At 38.2% G+C, this 21662-nt stretch overlaps 1 protein-coding gene across 2 annotated transcripts in view; it reads left to right on the top strand.

The window, feature by feature from the left end:
• FRAS1 (Fraser extracellular matrix complex subunit 1) overlaps positions 1–21662 on the top strand; it is a 426783-nt gene that overhangs the window by 142247 nt on the left and 262874 nt on the right. For both annotated transcript variants that reach the window (XM_047855347.1, XM_047855346.1), the window contains exons 3-4: positions 12219–12326; positions 20473–20565. In XM_047855347.1, coding sequence (XP_047711303.1) covers positions 12219–12326; positions 20473–20565 — 201 coding nt within the window. The remainder of the gene's footprint in view (positions 1–12218; positions 12327–20472; positions 20566–21662) is intronic.

The raw sequence follows: 21662 nt of genomic DNA, 5'->3' as shown, positions 1-21662 counted from the left end.
GAAGGGTCTAAGGATAGAGAACTGGAAGCCTCTGCTCTACCCTATAAGTGTTGGGCACTGTGCTGATGTGTTATGTAATTTAGCCTCCTAATATTCCTCTTGAGTAGGTTTTATTATCTTTATTTTTTTTTTTTATATAAAAGGAAACCGAAGCTTAGTCAGGAAATTATCTTGTTTAAGGTTCTGTAACTATTAAGTCAAGGAACTAGATTCTTCCCCCCAGGTGTATGACTCCAGAATTCATTTCTAGATTATGGACACTGAGCTCTAGCGTCTGAATTTATGGAGGAAGAATCTTGTCTAGTGTGCCCAGCTTGCTGAAGGCAGGTTCTAACTCCTAGTCCAGTGCTCTTTTTCCATACTAGGTTCTCTCTTCAATTATCCTTTTCCTTTGTTCTCTAATTATTTTCAAAATCTTGCTTCTTCAACTGTATTTCAAGTTCAAGTGCATAAGTAAGGAACAGGGTTGTATTCTTCGGTATCCAGTTTATATTTTTTTGTAATTCCCAGTTGCTTAGCACAGTGACAGATCCTCAAATTCTTGGTGACTTGAATGGTTGAAGAATTTAGTCTCTGAAATTCCATCTTGGATGGGGCAGAGGTATAAATGTATACAAATATGTATATACTTATATACATATACAAAGTATGTGTACAAATATGTATATATTTATATACATATACAAATTGGGTTTTTTATCTTTGAGATGTTCAATTGGTACTTTGCAAGAATGGCTCTCAATGTTATTGGATCCATTTCACTGTTTTTATCCAATCTGACAATCTTTTAATTTTCATTTTCATAATTACTGATATTTGAAGGTTTATATTTACTATCTTACTATTTGTTTTCTGTTTGTTCTCCTGTTTTGTGTTTCTTTTTTCTCTTTTATTCTTTTGGATCAATACAAAATTCATTTCCCCATCTGTTAGCTTCTTTAGTTATACATGCTCTTACTATTTCTTTTAGTGGTAATCCTAGAGATTACATGTATTAATTATTTATCTCTTCCCAACTAGTACTGGGACCTTGAAACACTTTAAACTTATTTACTTTTCTGCAGTCTTAGATGTTATTGTTATCCATTTTATATTACCTGCATTTTAAATTCCACAAAATATTATTTTTGTTTTACGCAGTTATTTTTTATATTTACCCACACATTTGCCCTTTCCATTACTCTCAGTTTCTTCCTACATTACTGTGTTTCCATCTATAATAATGTTCTGTTTTCCTGAAGAACTTCCTTTACTTTTTTATGTTTGGGTCTGCAGGTGAAAAATTCTCATAAGTTTTATTAATTTAAAATGTTTTTATTTCACTTTTATTTTTTGAAGGCTATTTTTGCTGGGTATAGAATCCTAAATTGATTATTATTTTTATTTATCACTTCAAAGATTTTTTTTCTGACTTCCATCATTTTTTTTGTGGAGAAGTTGGCTATCAGGTTTAGTGTTCATCTTTGAAGATAATTCTCCACCCCTCTATAGACTTTAAGATTTTTCTCTATGGAAACAACTTAAGTGACAGTCAGTGGATGAATGGATAAAAAAAAAATGTGAAACACACACACACACAGGAATATTATTCAGCCTTAAAAACAGGGAAATCCTATCATTTGTGACAACACAGATGAACTTGGATGGCATCATGCTAACTGAAATGAGCCAGACTGAGAAAGACAAATACAATATGATATCACTTATAGATGGAATCTCAAAAAAAAAAAAAAAAAAAAAAAAGTCAAGAGCCACTTGGCTGGCTCAATCAGAAGAACATGTAACTCGATCTTGGAATTGTGAGTTCAAGTCTCATGCTGGGTGTGGAGATTACTTAAATAAATAAAACTTTGAAAAATGATGAAAATAAAAAGTAAAAAAAAAAATAGACTCATATAACAGAAAACAGAAATTGGCTGCTAGGGGCTGGGGATGTGGGGCGGAATATTCTTTACTGTTAGTTTTCAGTAGTCTTACTCCAATGTGCTTAAGGTATTATTTTCTTTATATTTATTCTGCTTGATAGTCTTATCACTTCTTGAATCTTAATGTTTTGGAAATTTTTTGGCTGTTATTTTTTCAAAAATTTATTTTTGCCCATTTTCTGTCATCTCTTCCTCACATGCCTATATATTAAACCTTACAGTATGTTCCATGTGTCTCCCATGCTCTTTTCTAATACTTTTTGTTTTTTGTCCCTCAGTTTGGATATTTTCTAATGAGCTATCTCCTCACTTAACTAATATTCTTTTAAGTTATGTTCAGCATGCAGTTAAAAAAATTAATCTCATTTGTTTGTATTTTGCTGTTCTTGAATTTCCAATTAATTATGGTTGGGGACACTGGTTATCTGATAAAACATTCATAGTTTCTAAAAAATTTCCAATACAATTTTTTTTGTCTTCTGTTATTTTCATAAAGTTCTAAACAAAATAAAGTACAGTCTTCCCTTGAGTTACATGATAGTTAAGTTTTTGGATAATTCAGTACATATTATTACCACTCAATAAGTTTTTTTGTGTTTATATGTGAAACAGAGTTAGGATAATAACCAGGTAATTATAAACAAATTTTTCACTGACATGAATGTTTGGAAGGACATTCAAATGTCATCTGGAAATGGGACAGTTTTTCTTTGTGCAAGAGTGTCTTGCATGACATGAAATCTAGAATTTATGATCTGTATCCATTAAATGCCAGTAGCACCCCAACCTTCAGTCTTCAAAACAAATTTTCAAATGCCTCTTAGGGCAGCGTAGCCCCTGTTTAAGAGCTTGCTTTACATTAAATAGTGAGGTTGCCGGTAATGAAGTCTTTGAGTCAGGGCCTTGTTCAGGCCTGAAAACCGGCATATTAGGATGTGGGTTTTCCTGGTTGAATGTGAGTGTCAGTACAGCTCCCAGCCATTTATTGGATGGCCAATTTAACTAGGTCAACTGCTAAGAGCCTGGCTACAGGAAAAAAGAGGGGTTGAGGACATGCAGCAGAACTTCAAATGATACGTGCAGTGTTGGCATGCTGGAACATGGCAGTATCAGGCAGGTGAGCCTGGCATTCAGTCAGAAATAGAGGGGCCATTTCAGAGTAAAGGTCTTGACTGAGACCTAAGTCTAGAAGGCAGGATTTCAGATAGTGCATATTGAAAATGGCCGTTGCAGGAGCAAGACTTTTATTGGGCAGCCTGGGGAGTGAAGTGCTATTGTCTATATATTTGGCTTTTCAGCAATTACATCACAAAATGGCTAGTGATTATCCAAATTTGAGAATGTCCATCCATCCATCCATCCATCCATCCATCCATCCATCCATTAACCCAGTCAAAAACATTGTAAGTGCCTATTATGTTTTAGTCACTATGGGAACTCAAAGCTATCTATATATAAAGAAATTGTCTCTACTCTTGGGAAGGGAGGGAGACAAATGAACAACAAATTATAAAACAAATGATAATGATCTAGTGGGAGAGGAAGACAAAATAAATAATATTAATACGAGATATAATGGAATAGCAGTAATTTAATTTCATGTGCAAATATTTTGAATGCGTATTTTTTTCCTTCATTTTCCTTAGGAGTGTGAAATGAAATGTGTAAAAGCTGAATTGTTAGAGGGAAAAATGTGATTATAAGCTTAAGCTATACCAGGGTCTCCCTAAGTATCTGACTTACTTAAAGTGGAAATATGAGGCAGACTTTTTATTCATTATAGAACTTTTTCTGCAGGTAACATCTCTAGAAATTTATGAGGGTTATTTTGTCATTGGATGTTCTTGGGTTGTCCTTTCACTGTAACAGAATTGTGTTAGAATAAATAGCAAGCTGTGCGTAAAAAATAGAAGAGTTACAGAGCTAAGCCTGTGTTTCCATTGCTTCAGAATTTGGAATATGAAGCACATTTACTGGGCATTTAATTTTATTCTACATTTTGAAGAGATTCTTTTTTTTTTTTTTTTTTTTGGTATACTCTTCTAGGAGTGTAGTTTCCACAGCACTCTCTAGTGGAATATTTTGTAAACATTTAAGCTATGGGAAAGTTAACTCCTCCTTATCTTCTAAACTGGAGATTCCAGGAGGATTTTCTAGAGCGCTAAATGTTACAACTACTCTCTGTAGCAGAAAATACCATCATCAACTGGTTAAGGTTGTGACAGGTGACCAAACTCATATCTAACATTTAGTAAGTGCTTCCTATGTATCAGTCACTGTGCTAACATGTATATTAATTTAGGGGCACCTTGGTGGCTCAGTCAGTTAAGTGTCTGACTCTTGATTTCGGCTCAGGTCATTATCTCATGGTTCATGGGATCAATCCCCATGTCAGCCTCTGAGCTGACAACACAAAGTCTGCTTTGGGATTCTCTCTTTTCTTCTCTCTCTGCCCTGCCCCCCTCAAAATAAATAAATAAACTTTAAAAAAAGTATATTAATTTATTTAATCTTTACTGTCACTCTTTGGTTCTGTCTTATCTGTATTATATGTTAGGAAACGGACACTCAGAAAAGCTAAGAGATTTGTCCCAAGATCCCACAGCTAGGGAGCAATTGAGTTGGTATTTGAACCCCACGTTTACCCACTCTACTATCCTGATATTGCTGCTTGAGTTAATGTGGTGTATGACCTTGTGTTCACAGACCAAGGCTGTGGGTACAGAAGTGGGTATGGTTGGAAAAATAAAAGCTTCAGAATCTAATAGACACTGGTTCAAATATAGGTACCATCACTTATAAGCTTTGGTAATATTACCTAACTCCTATGAACCTTGGTTTCCTCATCTGTAAAGTGGGGATGATGATATCTATCTCACAATATTTTAGGGAGAAATATAAAAGATCTGAATGTGTCTCAGAGTCTGGAATCCAGAAAGTGCCATTTTTCTCCTTCTTCTTTTCTGGGCAAAATAGACCTGGGAGGAATAAGTCTTGCATTGTGAAAGTAGGGGAAGTTTTGGGAACATGGGGCAGGGAAATATTACCTTAGTCAAGGAGGCAGGGAGGTCCTCCCTGAGGAAGTAATATTTCAATTGAGACCTGGAGGACATGATGATGGAAGTTAGATTAAAAGGGGGTAGGAGTATGCTTTGCAGGCATGGGGAATATTTTAGGCAGATAAGTCACTTAACCCCACAGTCCTTTCCTCTGAAGATTTGCAGCACTGCCCTGTTGTGCCTCATTTTGGCTTGTAGAGTGAGAGATGGAAGTAAGTGTGATTTGAACTGGTAAGACTGCTATACAATAGAAGGCATTCTATTGTTATTGATATTATATGACAATAGTAGAGCATGGAAGAAAAGGGTGGGTTTGAATCCAGATCTATTCATGACTTATGTGCTGTGGACAATTCCTTCAGTCTTTTGACACCCGAATTATTCCCTCCTTTATAAAATATAAGGTAGTGATACTTTGTTCACAAGTTGCTGGGAGGACCAATAGGCTAGCGTGTGTATGGGGGACTCACGGAAATACTGGCACATGGCAGGAACTTGTTCCCTTTCCTTCCCCTGCCCCTGCCTGTGCTACCACACTACCCTAAGGAAACATATGTACAGAAACTTGATGTTAACTTGGCATGCTGTTCAGCGACTCTTGTCAGCCAGTTGAACAAAGACATTTCAGTTATGTGTAGCAGCTGTCTTTTCATCTGTGATTCATGCTGTTGTTTCTGTATCCAAACTGATTTTCTTATAGCTGGTGCCTTTGAGTTTATCATTTTAAGACAGCTGGAGGAAGACATCAGGTACAAGCTAGTCTCTCCAGGATGCAGTAATGGGAAACTACTTAGGTCCTTGGTGTGGAAAACAACAAACTCCATAAGGGGGCCTTATATGAAGCAAGCTTTTGAAATAGGTCTCAGACAGGAAGTGGTCTGCCATTTTCTCTCTCATTTGGCATTTGCTCCTCCTGAAAGAAGAGAATTTAATGTAAAGATAAGGACTCCTATCTTTCCTTAACAATATGTGTCTTCTGCTTCTTTTTATTTGAGGCTGGATAAGGAGCTTTACATGAACTTTAAAATGAGACTGAATGAAAAAGGTATTGTTTATCTAAGCTGTCTGAGGAAGGGCACTTGGGGAGAAGAATTGAACTCTAAAATAACCTTATGAAAGTTATTGATTCGTTTCTTTATGGTTCCTTGACAAACAAGAACATTATTTCCGTGCCTGAACTGGAGCTGGGTCAACGAAACTTTTTTTATGGATTATCTTTTCTGAAAACTAGACTTGTCAGAAAATAAACCTCCAGAAATGAAGATATGAGACCCAGTTGAATATTGTGGCCTTCTCTTGAGTTGAAGGACAAGTAGGAAACACAATTAATTTTTAAAAATCTTACTGAGTGCAAGAAGGTTTGGGAATAACTCAAGAAGTTTAGATAAATGGCTCCCTGTTAAATATGTGATAGGTAGTTTGATTTAACTCCACCTCCCACATGCCAGTTCAATGCTCAGATCCTATTTACCTGTGGTTGGCAGAAAAAGGAATACAACATATTTGTTGTTGTTGTTCTTCTACCTTATATTTTAAAGGGGATTTTAAAAGATCATGTAAGTTTCATCTACTATGTGCAGATACTGTTCTAGACATTAGGGACACAGAAGTGAACAAAAAAAACAAAATTCCTGATCTTTTAGGGTTATGTTCTAGTGGGAAAAGGAAAGACCATTAGTAAACAACTGTATAATATGATGTTAAGTGGTGACTACGAGGAAGAAAACCAAGTAAAGGAATGGATAGGTGCAATATACTATCTGAGGAGGTGGTATTTGAGCAGCCACTTGAATGAAATGAAAGAATAAGTCATGGTGATGTTTGGGGGGAAAGAGCACCCCAAACAGAGAGAGTGGCACATTCTAAGGCCCTGAGCTGGGAACATACTTGGTAGTTTCAGGAATAGCAAAGAAAACCAGTATAGCTAGAGCCAGGTAAAAAAGGTTTCAGAGACAGGGTAGAAAATGAAATCAGGGAGAGAAATAAGTTACCACTTGAACTTTTTAAGGAGGAGAAAAGCATGATCTGGTGCCATCAAGTTATGACAATCCTATCCTGAACCATCTTCATTCAAGATCCCCACTTTGGAGCCTGGTTTGCTCCAAGTTACAAGCTATCTTGTTCCCCAGAAGGTTCTTGGAGAGACTGTTAGCACCCATTTCCTCCAGTGTGATTCCAACAGCTTTCATTTGTCAGTCCCAAACTTGTACCCTCACCATGCAATCTCCAGCTAGGTCTTCCCATTTGACTCAAGGAAGCTTTGGGTTTCCCAAGGGCTAAACATAAGGACAGAAGAATCAGTAATTCTTAATGCCAAGAAGATTTATCAAAATAGGAAGAGAAACTCATAAAAGCGAGAGTGCTGTACCATCTTCCTGAATATGAGTGTATAGGGACCTGATGCCCAAGCCGCCTATAGCTATCCTACCACCCAGAGAAGCCAGGGGTCCTGGTCCATGTCTCCCCACCTGAGAGTTTCTCATCAGCTCTGTATCCCAGCATTGAGTCACCTAAAAGATGGCTTTGAGAAGCTGAGGTTTTTGTGAAACTATTTTATTTAAAGAAATATTTTATTGAATAAATGGGAAATATACATGCCTATTATACTGGTCAAGCTTTTCTAGAAAATTTTAATATGCTAAAAAATCACATAAATTATATATTTTTGTTACTGAAAAGAATAGAAACTGTAGATAGGATAAAGGGGAAAAAACCCAAAAAGTTACCTACAGTCCATACTGGAGAATGACCATCCTTCACTTACTACCTTATATAATTCCATATTTTGTTTCCATGCACATAAGTATATTTTTATTATAAAAATGGCATTATATTCTACATATTATTTTGTAAGTTGAAAGCACAGCTTTGGGTGAGCTTTATTTCTTTTTTCTCATTTTTGGTCTAAGAAACCAAGGGAATTTAAAATGAGATGAATTAATAATTAAAATAGGGTTGTAATACTATTCAAATTGAAGAAAATTTATGTTGACAGTTGATATAACTGCTCTTACAGAATACTGTAAATAATTTCCCCCCAGAAATTTTAGTACTGATGAGGGATATATTCACTGTATATTTTTAGCATGAATCAAATGTTCAATAAATACTTAACCAAGTGAAATAATTTATTTTTCTTGAATTACCTGGCTATCACTTTAAGATATTTGTAGATGGAGACACCGTATTATCTATAAGAGAATTTGATTCATATATTATTAAAATATTATAAACTGATTAACAGATTATATTTCGATTGCTTTTTAGGCTTGTCATAATCTAATACCTTAATCTATATTCTAGGGAAAAACTATTTTAAGACTTCTTTTGCAGAGTGTGTTAGATTGCAAGAAAGGATTATAAAGCAACAGAATTGCAACAGTAACATGGAAAATCTGTAAAACTTACTTTACAATGTTATTTCTTTGGACTTTATAGCTTTATCCAAAGTTTTAGCTATTGAGGAACTCTCCTATCCCTACCTTCATAAAGCAATTTTATGGAACCGTAGAAATTGATTCGTAAAGTTTTAGACCTGAAAAATATATGGCTATCTATCCAGGCATTGGTAAAGTGCTCATTTTATTTTAAATTAGCCATAAATTACTTACTCTATTAGGACATCAATATAAGGAAGTTTTTGTTAAGTCCGATGGCCAGATGAAGAAAAATTTTTTCAAGCATGGTTTGATTCCAGTGAAGTAATAGCCATCAACATTATGGGGATTTTGTAGTGCTGTCACTTAAACACTGTTTTATCAAGATCTTGCATTCTAACTGGGATATCTCAATTTTCAGGGAGAGATGCTTTCTTGAGGGTTAACAAGTACTCAGGATTGTTCATTAACTAATTCATCCAGCACTCGGGAACCATGCTTGGTGAAGGGGATATATAGAGGAATAAAATGAGATCTCCTTCTTCAACGTTTATTTATTTTTGGGACAGAGAGAGACAGAGCATGAACGGGGGAGGGGCAGAGAGAGAGGGAGACACAGAATCGGAAACAGGCTCCAGGCTCCGAGCCATCAGCCCAGAGCCTGACGCGGGGCTCGAACTCCCGGACCGCGAGATCGTGACCTGGCTGAAGTCGGACGCTTAACCGACTACGCCACCCAGGCGCCCCGAGATCTCCTTCTTTAAAGAGTGATAGTCTGATAGGAAGACAGATTCATAAACACATTCAGGAAGGCCTCTTGGGCCCAGATAAATTTAACTTTGAATTAACATAAGGAAAAAATTATGCTTCTATGAGTGAAAGTAAAATATGATTCCATGTTTTTAGAGGATCCTATTTAAAGTTCAGTAAGCCAAGTGCAGTGACTGAGAGCTGCTAACAAGTATAATGGACTGTTTCGGAGTCTGGGGCCTCTGAGACAATAATTGACATGCAGAGAAGAAGTTGACCCCTGGTGTAAGAATGCCAGGCCTAGAGAGAGTGAAGGTGACTGTGCCTTAGAACCATACTGAGCTGAAGGGAGTCCATGGAGGTGGTAATGCCATTCCCATATCTGCATGAAAGGAAGACATGGATTCCTGGTTAGGTCAGCTCAGCGACACAGGGACTTTTCCAGTTTTCTAAGTACTCTTGAAAATCAATGTGTGGATTCATTCTTCCCTTCTCCTGCAATGTCCTGAATCCTTTCAGTCCTAGGGTCCTAATTAAATAATAATTTCACTCTGCTTTACCTGTGTGGCCTGATGTGAGAAGATAGGGAAGTCAGGTACTTATGGGACTGTTTTCACTCTGAGAAAAGAAAATGTTTAGGAGATGTTTGCTAAATAATTATGACATCTTAGGAAGCATTTGGGTTAAAAATATATTACATTTAATAGGCCCTCAGTAAATTCTAGGCACTGTTCGGATCTCTTTAAATACATCATCCCATTTGATCCTTTCAACAACCCTATGAGTTAAGTACTTTATCATTACTACTTTACAGATAAGAAATTCTAGGCACAGACACCTTAACTTGATAACAGACTCACTGTTCTTTTTGGTTTTTTAATGTTTATTTATTTATTTTGAGAGAGAGAGAGAGAGATTGAAAGAGAGAGAGAGAGAGAGAGAGAGAGAGAACCCCAAGCAAGCTCCATGCCATCAGCACAGAGCCTGATATGGGGCTCGAATTCACAAACTTTGAGACCTTGACCTGAGCCAAAATCAAGAGTCAGTGGGTGAACCAACTGAGCCACCCAGGCGCCCCAATGACAGACTCACTGTTGTGAATGGTGACACCAGGATTCAAATCCAGGCAGCTTGGCTCCTGACCCTGAGTATTTAGATCTCTTAGAGTTTTGTGAATTTGAGCAAATTACTCAACCTCTCATGTCTTGTTTCCTCATTTGTAAAGTGGGAATAGTCCTAATAATAGTGCCAGCACTACAGAGTTGTCACACATGTCAGTGCTTTTCAGAGAAGTGTGCACTTACTTCCCTCTCTGCTGGGCCCAGCCCTCTAGAATGATGGCAGAGGTCAGGAAAGCAAACTAGGCCACCCACCTCCAGTACTACAAATGCCTCCTCTATCAGTGCTTCTTGCTCCCAAAGTCATGCATAAGTCAGCATAAGATAATAGTCAATAAATGGTGGCCATTGGCTTTGTGAAGTTGTCATTTTTATTTAATCTATACCTTGAAACTGATATTGCATTCTCGAAATCAGCAAGGGACATATATTGCATCGCTTACATTACAGGGAATGAAACCTGTTTTTCCTTGCCTACTTGTCATTGCTCTTTCGCTTAAGAGGAGACTGTAGTTGGCAAAGTATTGTCAATTTCAGAGGCATGTGCTATAACAATAAAAGAAAAAAACAAAGAAAGAAATTCAGAGGTATTCCAAATCAGGTTCTAGTACTCATTTGCTTTGGCTCACAGTTTTTGTGAATTAGCCACTGGGAATGTTACCTTACCTCAGATATATTTTGTGTTTCTTAAATGACTTTGGGTTTGAAGCACATTTTCTAAGACCATTTCTCGGTGTGAAAGAATGACCTCATTTGTGCTTGGGAATGTTGTGCACCTCCATGTAAATCTGTACTAGCACTGGTATGGCAGACATGGTCTTCCAGAGAAACAGAGCCAAAAGGAGACATATGTGTATCTTTAAATATATATATATGGGTTTGGGTTTTTTTTTCCATGGAATTGGCTCATGCAGTTGTGAGGACTGACAAGTCCAAAATCTGTAGGGCAGGCCAGAAGGCTGGAAATTAAGGCAAGATTTGAAGTTGCAGTCACGAGTCTGAAATTTTGAAATTTGTAGGGCAGACTGGTAGCCTGGAAACTCAGGCAGAATTCCATGTTTTACTGTTGAGGTTGAATTCCTTCCTCTCCAAGAAACGTCAATTTTTGCTCTAAAGACCTTCAACTGATTGGATGAGGCTTATCATGTTATTGAAGGTAATCTCCTTTACTGAATCAACTGAGTATAAATGTTAATTACATCTACAGAATATCTTAGCAACATGTAGGCGGTATCTGACCAAACAAGACACCACAGCCTAACCAAGTTGACGTGTAACATTAACTATCCCACTTGGTCTCCGCTTTTTTGTGGGGAAGTCCCAGCTCATCCCAGTTCAAGTCAAAGGCCCTCATGTTCATAATCCGTAATAATTTGTGAGAATCTTATGGATTGTGCTCATATGTATGCTTCTTTTGTACCCCAGTATGTTTAGTGTACATCTGGGCATACAGTAGTTACTCAATATGTTGGTTGATCTGCTTCAAAAATATTGAACTACTTACCCAGGTCCTTGTCCTGTGAGCATTAGAATATGCAGTATGCAAGAGACAGAAAGTGAAGTCTAAGGTGCTGATGTTATCTACTGGCAAATCCTGCTTTTAGGATGCTGGTTACTCCCAGTCCAAGTGTCATTTTCCTTTAAACATGCTCCAATGGTTTCTGTTAGTTAACAACAAAGAGAAACTTCAAGTCAGGGAGCAGCGTGTCCTCCTGAGGTTTCAGGCCAATCGATGTTTTTTACTCTGGGTATCGACAGCTCTCTGCCGCATGCCCTTGTTTTTGGCTACGTGGGCTGACTGTGGTGAAATGGATTATACTGCTTTTATTGCCTCTCGGGGTTTAATCAGTGCCCAGCAAGCACTGTGTGTGCCTGTGACTTTCTGTTGCTTTTTAATTGTTTAGGCTGTGGGGCTGTTGATGGTGCTGCTTCGCTGTGCTCATACCTTGACTGATCAGTTTTTAACTGAAAGCTTATGCTTCTTTGCAGGATGCCACAACTTGGAAGCCTGATTCATGCCAGAACTGCCGTTGCCATGGCAACATCGTTATCTGCAAACCTGCTGTTTGCAGAAACCCTCAGTGTGCCTTTGAAAAGGTATGTCATCCTAATTGTATCCTAAATGAACAGGTAAAGTCAGAGAAGGTTAGGGTTTCTGCATCTTTTCAGTCGTTTGTTTCTGACATCTATCCCAATCTCTAACTGGAAGCCTTATGAAATTCAGAAGAGAATTTTAACATCACATCTAAGAATATCTTAATTTCTGTTTATTGAGAATTTACTCTGGAGCAGGCACTCAGTGAAAGGTTTACAAACGTTATCCCATTTAATATCATGTGGGGCAAGTATCTTTATCCCCACTTTACAGATGAGGATATGAAGCCTGGAGATTTCAAGCAACCTAACCATGATTATGCAGTTAATCATCTGCTGCCCAGAGAGTTCCCTGGGGCTGACCAGTGCCAAAGCTGTTGGTAATCACCACAACATTTACAAGCCATTGAATGGACTGAAAGTCATCATTGACTTCTTGAAGATGATTTTCCAAAAATACTATTTGTTCTCCCACTGACATTATTGTGCTGCCATTGAGCTCACTAAGACTTTTGACTTGAGAAATCTCCTGGTTGACCAAATATATGAGAGATATTTCCTCCTTTCCCCTTTGTTAAAAATTTTCAGGTTTTTTCTGACACATCTATTCTGTTAGAATATTTTTTCCAGGTGCTGACTCTTTTCTTTTTAAAGTGAATCTATTAAAAAAAAGCTTAAGCTTCAAATTTGAACATTTGAAACTTTGTGGAGAAGACTAAATTTTTTTTCTTTAAAAAGCATTCTGTCAATTTCGCAGGTACAGTTTATTTTTCTCTTTCTCTCCCCCCCCCATAATAATGAATCTTGAGACTTTATGCCATCTAGCGCTAATATGTTTCTGTTTGTTTCTTTTTTTTTTAAAAAAAATTTTTTTTTTCAACGTTTTTATTTATTTTGGGGACAGAGAGAGACAGAGCATGAACGTGGGAGGGGCAGAGAGAGAGGGAGACACAGAATCGGAAACAGGCTCCAGGCTCTGAGCCATCAGTCCAGAGCCCGACGCGGGGCTCGAACTCACGGACCGTGAGATCGTGACCTGGCTGAAGTCGGAGGCTTAACCGACTGTGCCACCCAGGCGCCCCTGTTTCCGTTTGTTTCTAATGTTGGAGGGAAGGTTCTATCTACCTTTCAGTGTAGCCCTCAATTTCTTCATGGGTTTATTTCTGAGAAGCTGGGTGTACATCCAGTGTTGGTAAATTTAATAATCTTTTGTTGTAAATATGGGGCTTTCTATTTTATGGAGCCAATACTCCTAAAAGATCTCTACTTTGCTGCTTAGCATGTTATGTCAGAATCTGAGCTGGTCATATAAAGGCCATGAAGATACACCCTCTTCTGCTGCACGTGAACAGCTGTGGTATCCTGTAAGAAGCCTGGAATGAAATGTTAGAAGATATTGATCATATTGCTGAAAATTAAATGTGTTCTGTACCAGGGCTCAGCAGATGAAATCTGGCCTGCCATTTGTTTTTGTATGACCTATAACAAACGAACACTTTTTACATTTTTAAAAAGGTAGGAAAAAGATAACAATATTTCATGATATAAAAATTATATGGACTTAAATTTTAATGTCCATAAACAAAATTTTGTTGAAACACAGGCATACTCATTTGTTTATGTGTTATCTGTGGCTGCTTTTATAGCACAAGGACAAAGTTGTGTAGTTGTGACATAGACCAAATGTGGCCCTCAAAGGCTAAAATATTTATTATCTGGCCCTTTACAGAAAATAAGTTTCTGACTTCTGTTCTATACCAAACATGATGTTGTCCCTTCCCAATTTGCTTTTCTAATTTTTCTCATCTCAGTAAATGTCAACTCCTTTCTCCCAGTTGCTCAGGCCAGAACACTTAGCATCATCCTTGACCTCCCCACCACCTCCTACATCTCACATCCAGTGCATTAGCAACTCCCCAGCTTTCTTCATAAAACCGTAGATCCCAAATGTAATTTCCCTGCTCTTAGCTCTGGTTCTACCTATTATCATTTTTTTTGTCTGTATTCTCACTCTAGCCTCTTGTTTCACTGTTTCTGGATCTGCTTCTTCACTGTAATCTTGATTTAGCAACCAGCGTTATCCTATTAAAAATTAAGCCGTATCATGTTGGTTCTCTCCTTAATCTCCTCCAATGGCTTCCAATGGCTTCTTTTCTCACTTAGAGTAACTGCTCACACTGTCCTGTAAAGTACTACTGTACCGCTTTAATTAATCTACTGTTTTCTTCTTTGCTTACCCTGCTTCAGGCACCAAGCCTGCTTGATGTCCCTGGATATGTCAGGCACACTTTCGCCATTTGGGCCTTTGTACTGCTTTTCCTGATGAAATTGTTCATTCTCTGGAGATATATATATATGTCAATCACTTGATTCTTTACCTCCTTTACCTCCTTTAAGTCTTGCACTAATGTCATTCTATTTAAAATTGCAAATCTCGGGGCACCTGAGTGGCTCAGTTGGTTAAGCATCCAAATCTTGATTTTGGCTCAGGTCATAATCTCTTGGTTTGTGAGTTTGGCCCCATGCTGGGCTCTGTGCTGACAGCATGGAGCCTGCTTGGGATTTTCTGTCCTTCTTTCCCTTCCCCACTCCCCCTCTCTCTTAAATTAATAAATAAATAAAACTTGAAAAACATTGCAAATCTCTACCCCACCACACATTTCCTATTCCTCCTCCATGCTTTATTTTTCTTCTTGGCACAAATATCTGACATACTATATATTTTACTGATACTTCTTGTTTACTGTCTCTTTTATTCACTGTATATCCTCAGCACCTACAATAGCACCTGACACATGGTAGGCACTCAATAAATATTTTTTGACCGATTGGATGAATGAATGAGAGATAAGGCTAGAGAGTTGGTAAGTTCGAGGTTGTGGAAAGCCTTGTACTATGCTGTACTATGGAGCTTGGGGTTCTATTTTTAAGATAATAGATTACTAATGAAGATTTCAGACATGTGGGTATAATTTCTTTTAAGAAAGATCTCTTTGGTTTTTCTAAGATAATGCATATTAGAAATGAGGAGATCAATTCAGAGGCCATGAGAATAATCTAGATGAAGGGATGAGCACCTGAATCAGAGCACCAGTAGTGTAGGGCTCAAGAGGAAAGGGCAGGTTCAAGAACATTTAGGGGATAACTAGGCAGAACTAAATGAAGTTAGAAGAGTGAGGGAAAGGAAAAGGAGATATGACTCCCATATTTATGGTTTGATGATTTGTTAGCTGAGCCACTGACTGATATTGAAAATATGTGATAATGAGGACAAGCATTCTGTCTGGGAGGAAATGATGATTTCACTTTAGGGAACGTTGAGTTTGAAATGTCCATGGAGAAGCCAGGTGGGCATGTCAAAAAGGGAGCCCATATATGAGTCTAAAGCTTAGAGGAGAAGGCAAGGTTGGAAATATTGTGTGGGTATTATTAGCATATAGTCAGTAGTGTAAACCTTTAGATTTAATGAGCTCATATAAAGAGATTTTGTGAAGAAAGAGTGTAAGATCAAGGATGCAATTTGGGGAGCACAGTCATTTACAAGGAGGTGAACATAAGAGAGGGATCTTAGGAAGATTAAAGAGACGTGGTCAAAGAGGTAAGAGGTAAGAAGTGGCCAGAGAAGGGAGCAGTATGATGATAGCCAGGAGAGTAGAGAGTTTCCAGAAGGAGTTTGTATCAACAGTGTTGATCACAGGCCACCTTGAAGATGGTGTCAGTAGAGTGGTGGGAGAGGAAGCTATATCACAGAAGTTTGAGTGAATAGAAAGTAGGGAAAGGAAGCCAAGCAAAGGCTGCTCTTGCAGGGAGCTTTGCTGAGACTAGAAGGAGAGAAATGGGGCTTTAGGCAGACACCAGTCATTTGTGAAGCTTCTTTGAACCTCTCATCCCTAACCATTGAGCCTTCCTGTGTTGCTGCTTTTCTTATAGCTCTTAAGTAGACTGCAAGTGCCTGTTTACTTGTTTGCTTCCTCCTCCAGACCCTTAGCTTCTTGAGAGCAAAAACCATGTCTTCTTCACGATTGCAGCCCATCGAACAGCACAGTGTACGACGCTTCGTCAATACTTGCAGAATGACCAAACAAGAGAAGGGAGAGGGTTTTGTTTTTGTTTTCATTTTTGATATTAGCATGATACAGACCTGATCATGCTAGGAGGAAAAAGGGTGGTGACCTAGAAGAGAGAGAGAAGCTGATGATGAGAGATGGGGTAGGGAGGACAGACAGAATGAATGAATTAGAAGGAGTGGTTTTTGGGAAGCAGAGTGTGTGGGATCCAGAGGTTGGGGTAGGGAGGCCAACCTCATTCTCTAAAACTGGAAAGAAAGAGACATGGACAGATACAGATATAGTTAGATTTGTAAGTAAAAAAAGGGACAGGAAACTGAAGTAGTTCATATCTAATCTGACTTTGTGAAAATTTTGAGATTTGGTTGGGAGCAGAAAGACAGTGGATGTTAGGAGCTGTCACTGAGAAGAGAAAGGGACTGACCAAGGTTGAGGTAAAGTATGTGTGTGTGATATTAAAGGCCCATGGAGCAGGACATCAGGAACCTGTGCGGGTACCAAGCTGCATAATGGGATAATTTTCTCATCAATGTTTACTAGCCAGAAATGACAAATTGTGGAATAGATCCTGGATTAGGCTTTTCCATATCAATGGAGAGAAAGAATAAATATACAGTAAGGATTGGGCATTGAGGCTAACATGAATAGGAAAATGAGGCCATTTGGGAGCTAAATGACTTCGAGGGAAAAAAGTGTCATTCTGCTGAAAGACGTGAGATGGTGGGAGTGAGGGTGAGAGAGAGATAAAGTCCCGAAGGTTCAGATTCAGAGAGTTGAAGGTTTCTGTTATAGAATAATTTGGAGTGTAGTAGATAGGTCCCAAGGTCAACCATGACCATGTGGGGACTCAAGTGAAGCGGAGAGGAGGATTGTTTGAATTGAAGTGGTTAAGAATGTACAAGGATAGAATGCCAGTTTCATGGACATTGAAGTTGTCCAGAATTATATCTAGACATAGTGTAGAAAAGAAACTGCGACCTCAGAGCCAAGTCTTTAGTGAGTGAGTATGAAAGAGTGATCAGAAAATTGGTGAATGATAGTAATAAAAAGAATGACATAATTGAAGACTGCGAAACTCTAAGGAGTTTTCTTCTGTGTAAAATGAGAGGGTTGGACCAAATGATCCAACCATAAGAAATTTCCTACTCCAGGATCATGTGAGTATATCATAGAGCACTTGGGTTCTTTATTTTAAGTAATGAAATAGATTATGGAGTGATAGAACTACAAGAGTCCTTTGGAATTCATTTAGTCAGAATTTCTCATTCTATAGACAAAGAAACAGACCTGTAGGCGTTTAGTCACTTGCTCAAAAACACAGAGCTAGCAAGTGGTCCAGCCATGACAATACTTTAGGCCCTGACTCATGACCGAATATAATTTCTACTCTACTATGTTGTTTTTAAGTTTTCCTTTGTGTTTCTCAGCAATATGTGTTGTCATTCAAATCTGCTGTGGTATACTTACATTAGTTCACGGCACAGGTTAATGAATCACCATTGTACCCTAAGTTATTATTATTAGTAAATAACTTTTGTTACTCTCATGTTTTAAAAATGTTTAAAAGTCCTTTTACAATTTGTTTTACTCATGGATTGACTGGAAATAATCTATTGTCAATGGAAATTCTGATACATGTTTCTTCTTTTTCTGTCGATTTATCTATCTATCTATCTATCCATCCATCCTATCCATACTTAACAGATTCTATATCCAGTTCCTATATCTATCTAGAATAGCTAGCTGGAGAGCTAGCTACCTAGGAATAAGGAGAAAGACAGAGACAGAAAAATATTGAGAAAAAGAGAACAGAGGTATTTAGAACCTTAATTATTTAACCCAGTCCTGTGGGGACCAGTCCTCTCCTCAGGATTTCTGGAGAATATATATGTATAGAGGAGGGCAATACCATGCAAGGGAACACCATATTACATGTGGGGTTTCGGCTGCAAGCCTCAATGCAGCTAATAATACTACTTACCTAATTAAATTGTGAAAATTATATATTGTGTATATACAAACATAATACATATATACACATACATACACACATATATGTATATGTATATGCACATACATGTATATGCTTACAAGAGTACCTGGCTATTCTAAGTACTCAGTTAAGTGTTAGCTATCTTTACCAAATGATCATAATAATTATTGTTGGTTGATTTTTGTAGATCCTATGCAAGTAATCTTGCCCAGAAACCCTAGCAATTTTCACTGATGTCTCTTGTGCATACAGTTACTTCCCACTGTTCCTCAATGCAAACCCTAGGTTTATGTGTTCCATGCAGCTCACAGCTCACAGGGCTATGCAAGGTGACATGGTCACGAAGCAAGAACTCTGTCTCTCCTTCTCTAAGCGCCCACATGCAAAATCTTTTGCTCTTCCTTTAGACCCAATCACCTCTTTTATGTTCTACCACAAGTTCAATAGTTAGACTCAAGCTGGGGCCCCCTACTGATGTTCACAAATAAATAATATTATATTATGAAATGAGTTTTGAGGGCCAGTCTGAAAAATAAATTTTTATAGAAAACAAAACTAATTTGGGTGCATAAAATGGTCCTTGATTTTATCTGCCTTTCTTCCTTGCTCCCTGCTTCCATGTTAGAATATAAACAACACTTGGATTACCTTATTTTCTATCTGTGTGAAATTCTTAATGCAAATTAGGCTAATATGTTTTCTACAGTTTACTGTGAAAATCAAACAAGTGTAGTTTCCTTTTGGGTTCAGAGAGCACTGTTTTGAAAAGTCACTAATGTTGCATAGTATGAACAATTTTATAAAACCCCATATTGTATATTTTATGTCTTGTCAAGCAAATAGGAGGCATTTGGTGATCACTGTTGCTAGATAAAATTGTATTTATCTGTCTTGTGGATTAACAGTGGTAAAATCTTAGTCCCATTTCTCACCCACTCTTGTGGATGTAGTTACATAAAATTAGAATTCTCCTGTAGGTACATTTTTTTAAATGGAAGAAACCTCAAATATCAAAGAGACATTAATACACACACATGCATGCACACACACACACACACACACACACACACACACACATTTTCATTCTACTGGATGATTTCTTTGTAGACTTTTATTCTGTGGACAAGCTGTGATTTCCTGGCTAATGTAGGCTCTCTTACCATTTTTGGTCAAAATCACTACTCATTGCCCAGTCTGTCACTTCTTTAAGACTTGTTGAAATGCTAAGATTTCTAAGTGGAAAAGCAAGATGAGTCAGAGGATCACTGGGCCCCAAAGACAAAATATGCTCTTTGCTCCACAGTTTTAATAATGTTTGGATAGATGGAGTCTTCACAGTGGCAAATGGATGGTTAGTTAACATGACAACTTCCCAGGAGATCCCGGGGTATCACGTGGTAGCCCGTTCCTTTGATAGTATCGCATCTCGATAGGAAACACTATTCGAATTACAGTAGCCCTGAAAAACAATGTAGATCTTTATTGGAGTCCAGGAACTCTAGCTGGCTCTCTGCAGTACACGTGATACCTTCACAACAATGCTGTTTCCTCTCTCAGCTTTGTCAGTCCCCTGCCCCATGTGCCTCGCTACTCTGTTCAGTAAAAGTGAATATCAGAACTTCATCCCCCTCCCCACCCCCCACCGGCTGCAGCAGGCCTCCAGAGGTAGCTAGAAGACCTGCCAGTTCTGTGGCCACCCCACCCCCACCCGCATCCCAAGTCTTCTTTCCTCAGCAGAGGGAAACAAACTTTTCAGGGAGATACAGCTCTTCTCTTACCCCAACTTCTTTTCTTGTGTGACACTCAGATGGAACATTTCTAGCGAATAAAATTCTCCACTTCATTACATGTGAAGAGGTGTAGACAATTTTCAAGGAAATTGCTTTCACAGGGGGGTTCGTTTTAACTTTGAGAAAAGATCATCTTGACAGAGAGAATCCTTTTTGTCAGTTTATTTGGTTTATCCCGTCTGTTGTCACCTGTGGAAACTCATGAAATTTAGTATATCTGAGATGACTTGGGGTCCCATGAGCCACTGTGAGTGTGTTTCCTGCTGCTGTTTTACACTGAGCTGTTTTTAAATGCTCAGGGAGAAGTGCTTCAAATAGCTGCCAACCAGTGCTGCCCTGAGTGTGTGTTGAGGACTTCCGGATCTTGCCATCATGAAAAGAAAATCTATGCGGTAAGTGTTTTCTGACCTATGGTTGATTCTATGCCTGTAGATCATTGACAAGGGAAAGCTGAATGCTGAACTTGTGTTGACAAGAGAGGTTTTTTTCTTTGCCTGGGCTGTGGAGGACCTGAGGCCCATTTGACTTTCCATAGGCATTTGGGTTTCTTGAATAAAATTAAAATGGTTCTACTTATTTCATAGGTCCTACGTAAATATTTGTAGATTGAATTTGTGTCTATAAAGCGTAGTTCGACAATGTTGATTGAAGAAGTTGTGATGCTGAATAATGAAGTTACCACCTTGTCTCTGTATCACATATATTGTTTCCCTTTGATAATTACAAACAACCCTGAGTGAGTGAATAGGGCAGATCTTATTACTCCTGTATTGTAGATGAAAAAGTTGAATTGTGAAGAGCTTAAGGTACTTGCCCAATGTCTTGTTACTAATAAGTGGTATAACCTGACCTAGAACCTGGGTTTTCTTACTCCTAATTCAAGGCTCTTTCAATTACGGTAAGGTTTCTACACTTCAGCACTATTGACATTTTAGGCTTTGTGGTGGGGACCTATGCCTTATAGGATATTTAGCAGCATTCCTGATTTTTACCCTCTATATAGACGCTGGAAGCACCCCTAAGTCCTGACAACCAGACGTGTCTGCAGGCATGGACAAATTTCCCCTAAGGGACAAAATGCTCACCTACCCCCATTTAGAACCACAATACTAGAAATCAATCCTAAAGTTCTTTTATTATATTTTGTCATTCCAGATCCTTTAGCATTAATTTATAGACATTAAGTACTGATTAAAAAGTACAATTGCAAGGTTTCTTATAGGACTTATGAAAATGGAATGGGTACAGTTCATCTTTACTTACACCTAAACGTTACCCTGAGGCAGTAGGTGATGTTGAATGTGGTAGAAAGAGGCTCTTTGCTTTTAATCCTCATCTTCCACCTGATACAAACCCCTCCCCAAGTTAATGCCTCTGCCCATTCAGGTTAGTGGGATTTGATATACCCACTCTAGGCTGCTATTCAGAGTGTGTACCTAAAACTCGGTGAGCATAGTGTACTTTCCCCGTGGGACAGGATCATCTCCCT

The sequence above is a fragment of the Prionailurus viverrinus genome, chromosome B1, assembly GCF_022837055.1.
Source record: "Prionailurus viverrinus isolate Anna chromosome B1, UM_Priviv_1.0, whole genome shotgun sequence".
Taxonomy (NCBI): domain Eukaryota; kingdom Metazoa; phylum Chordata; class Mammalia; order Carnivora; family Felidae; genus Prionailurus; species Prionailurus viverrinus.
This window is presented reverse-complemented; position numbering and strand designations above follow the sequence as displayed.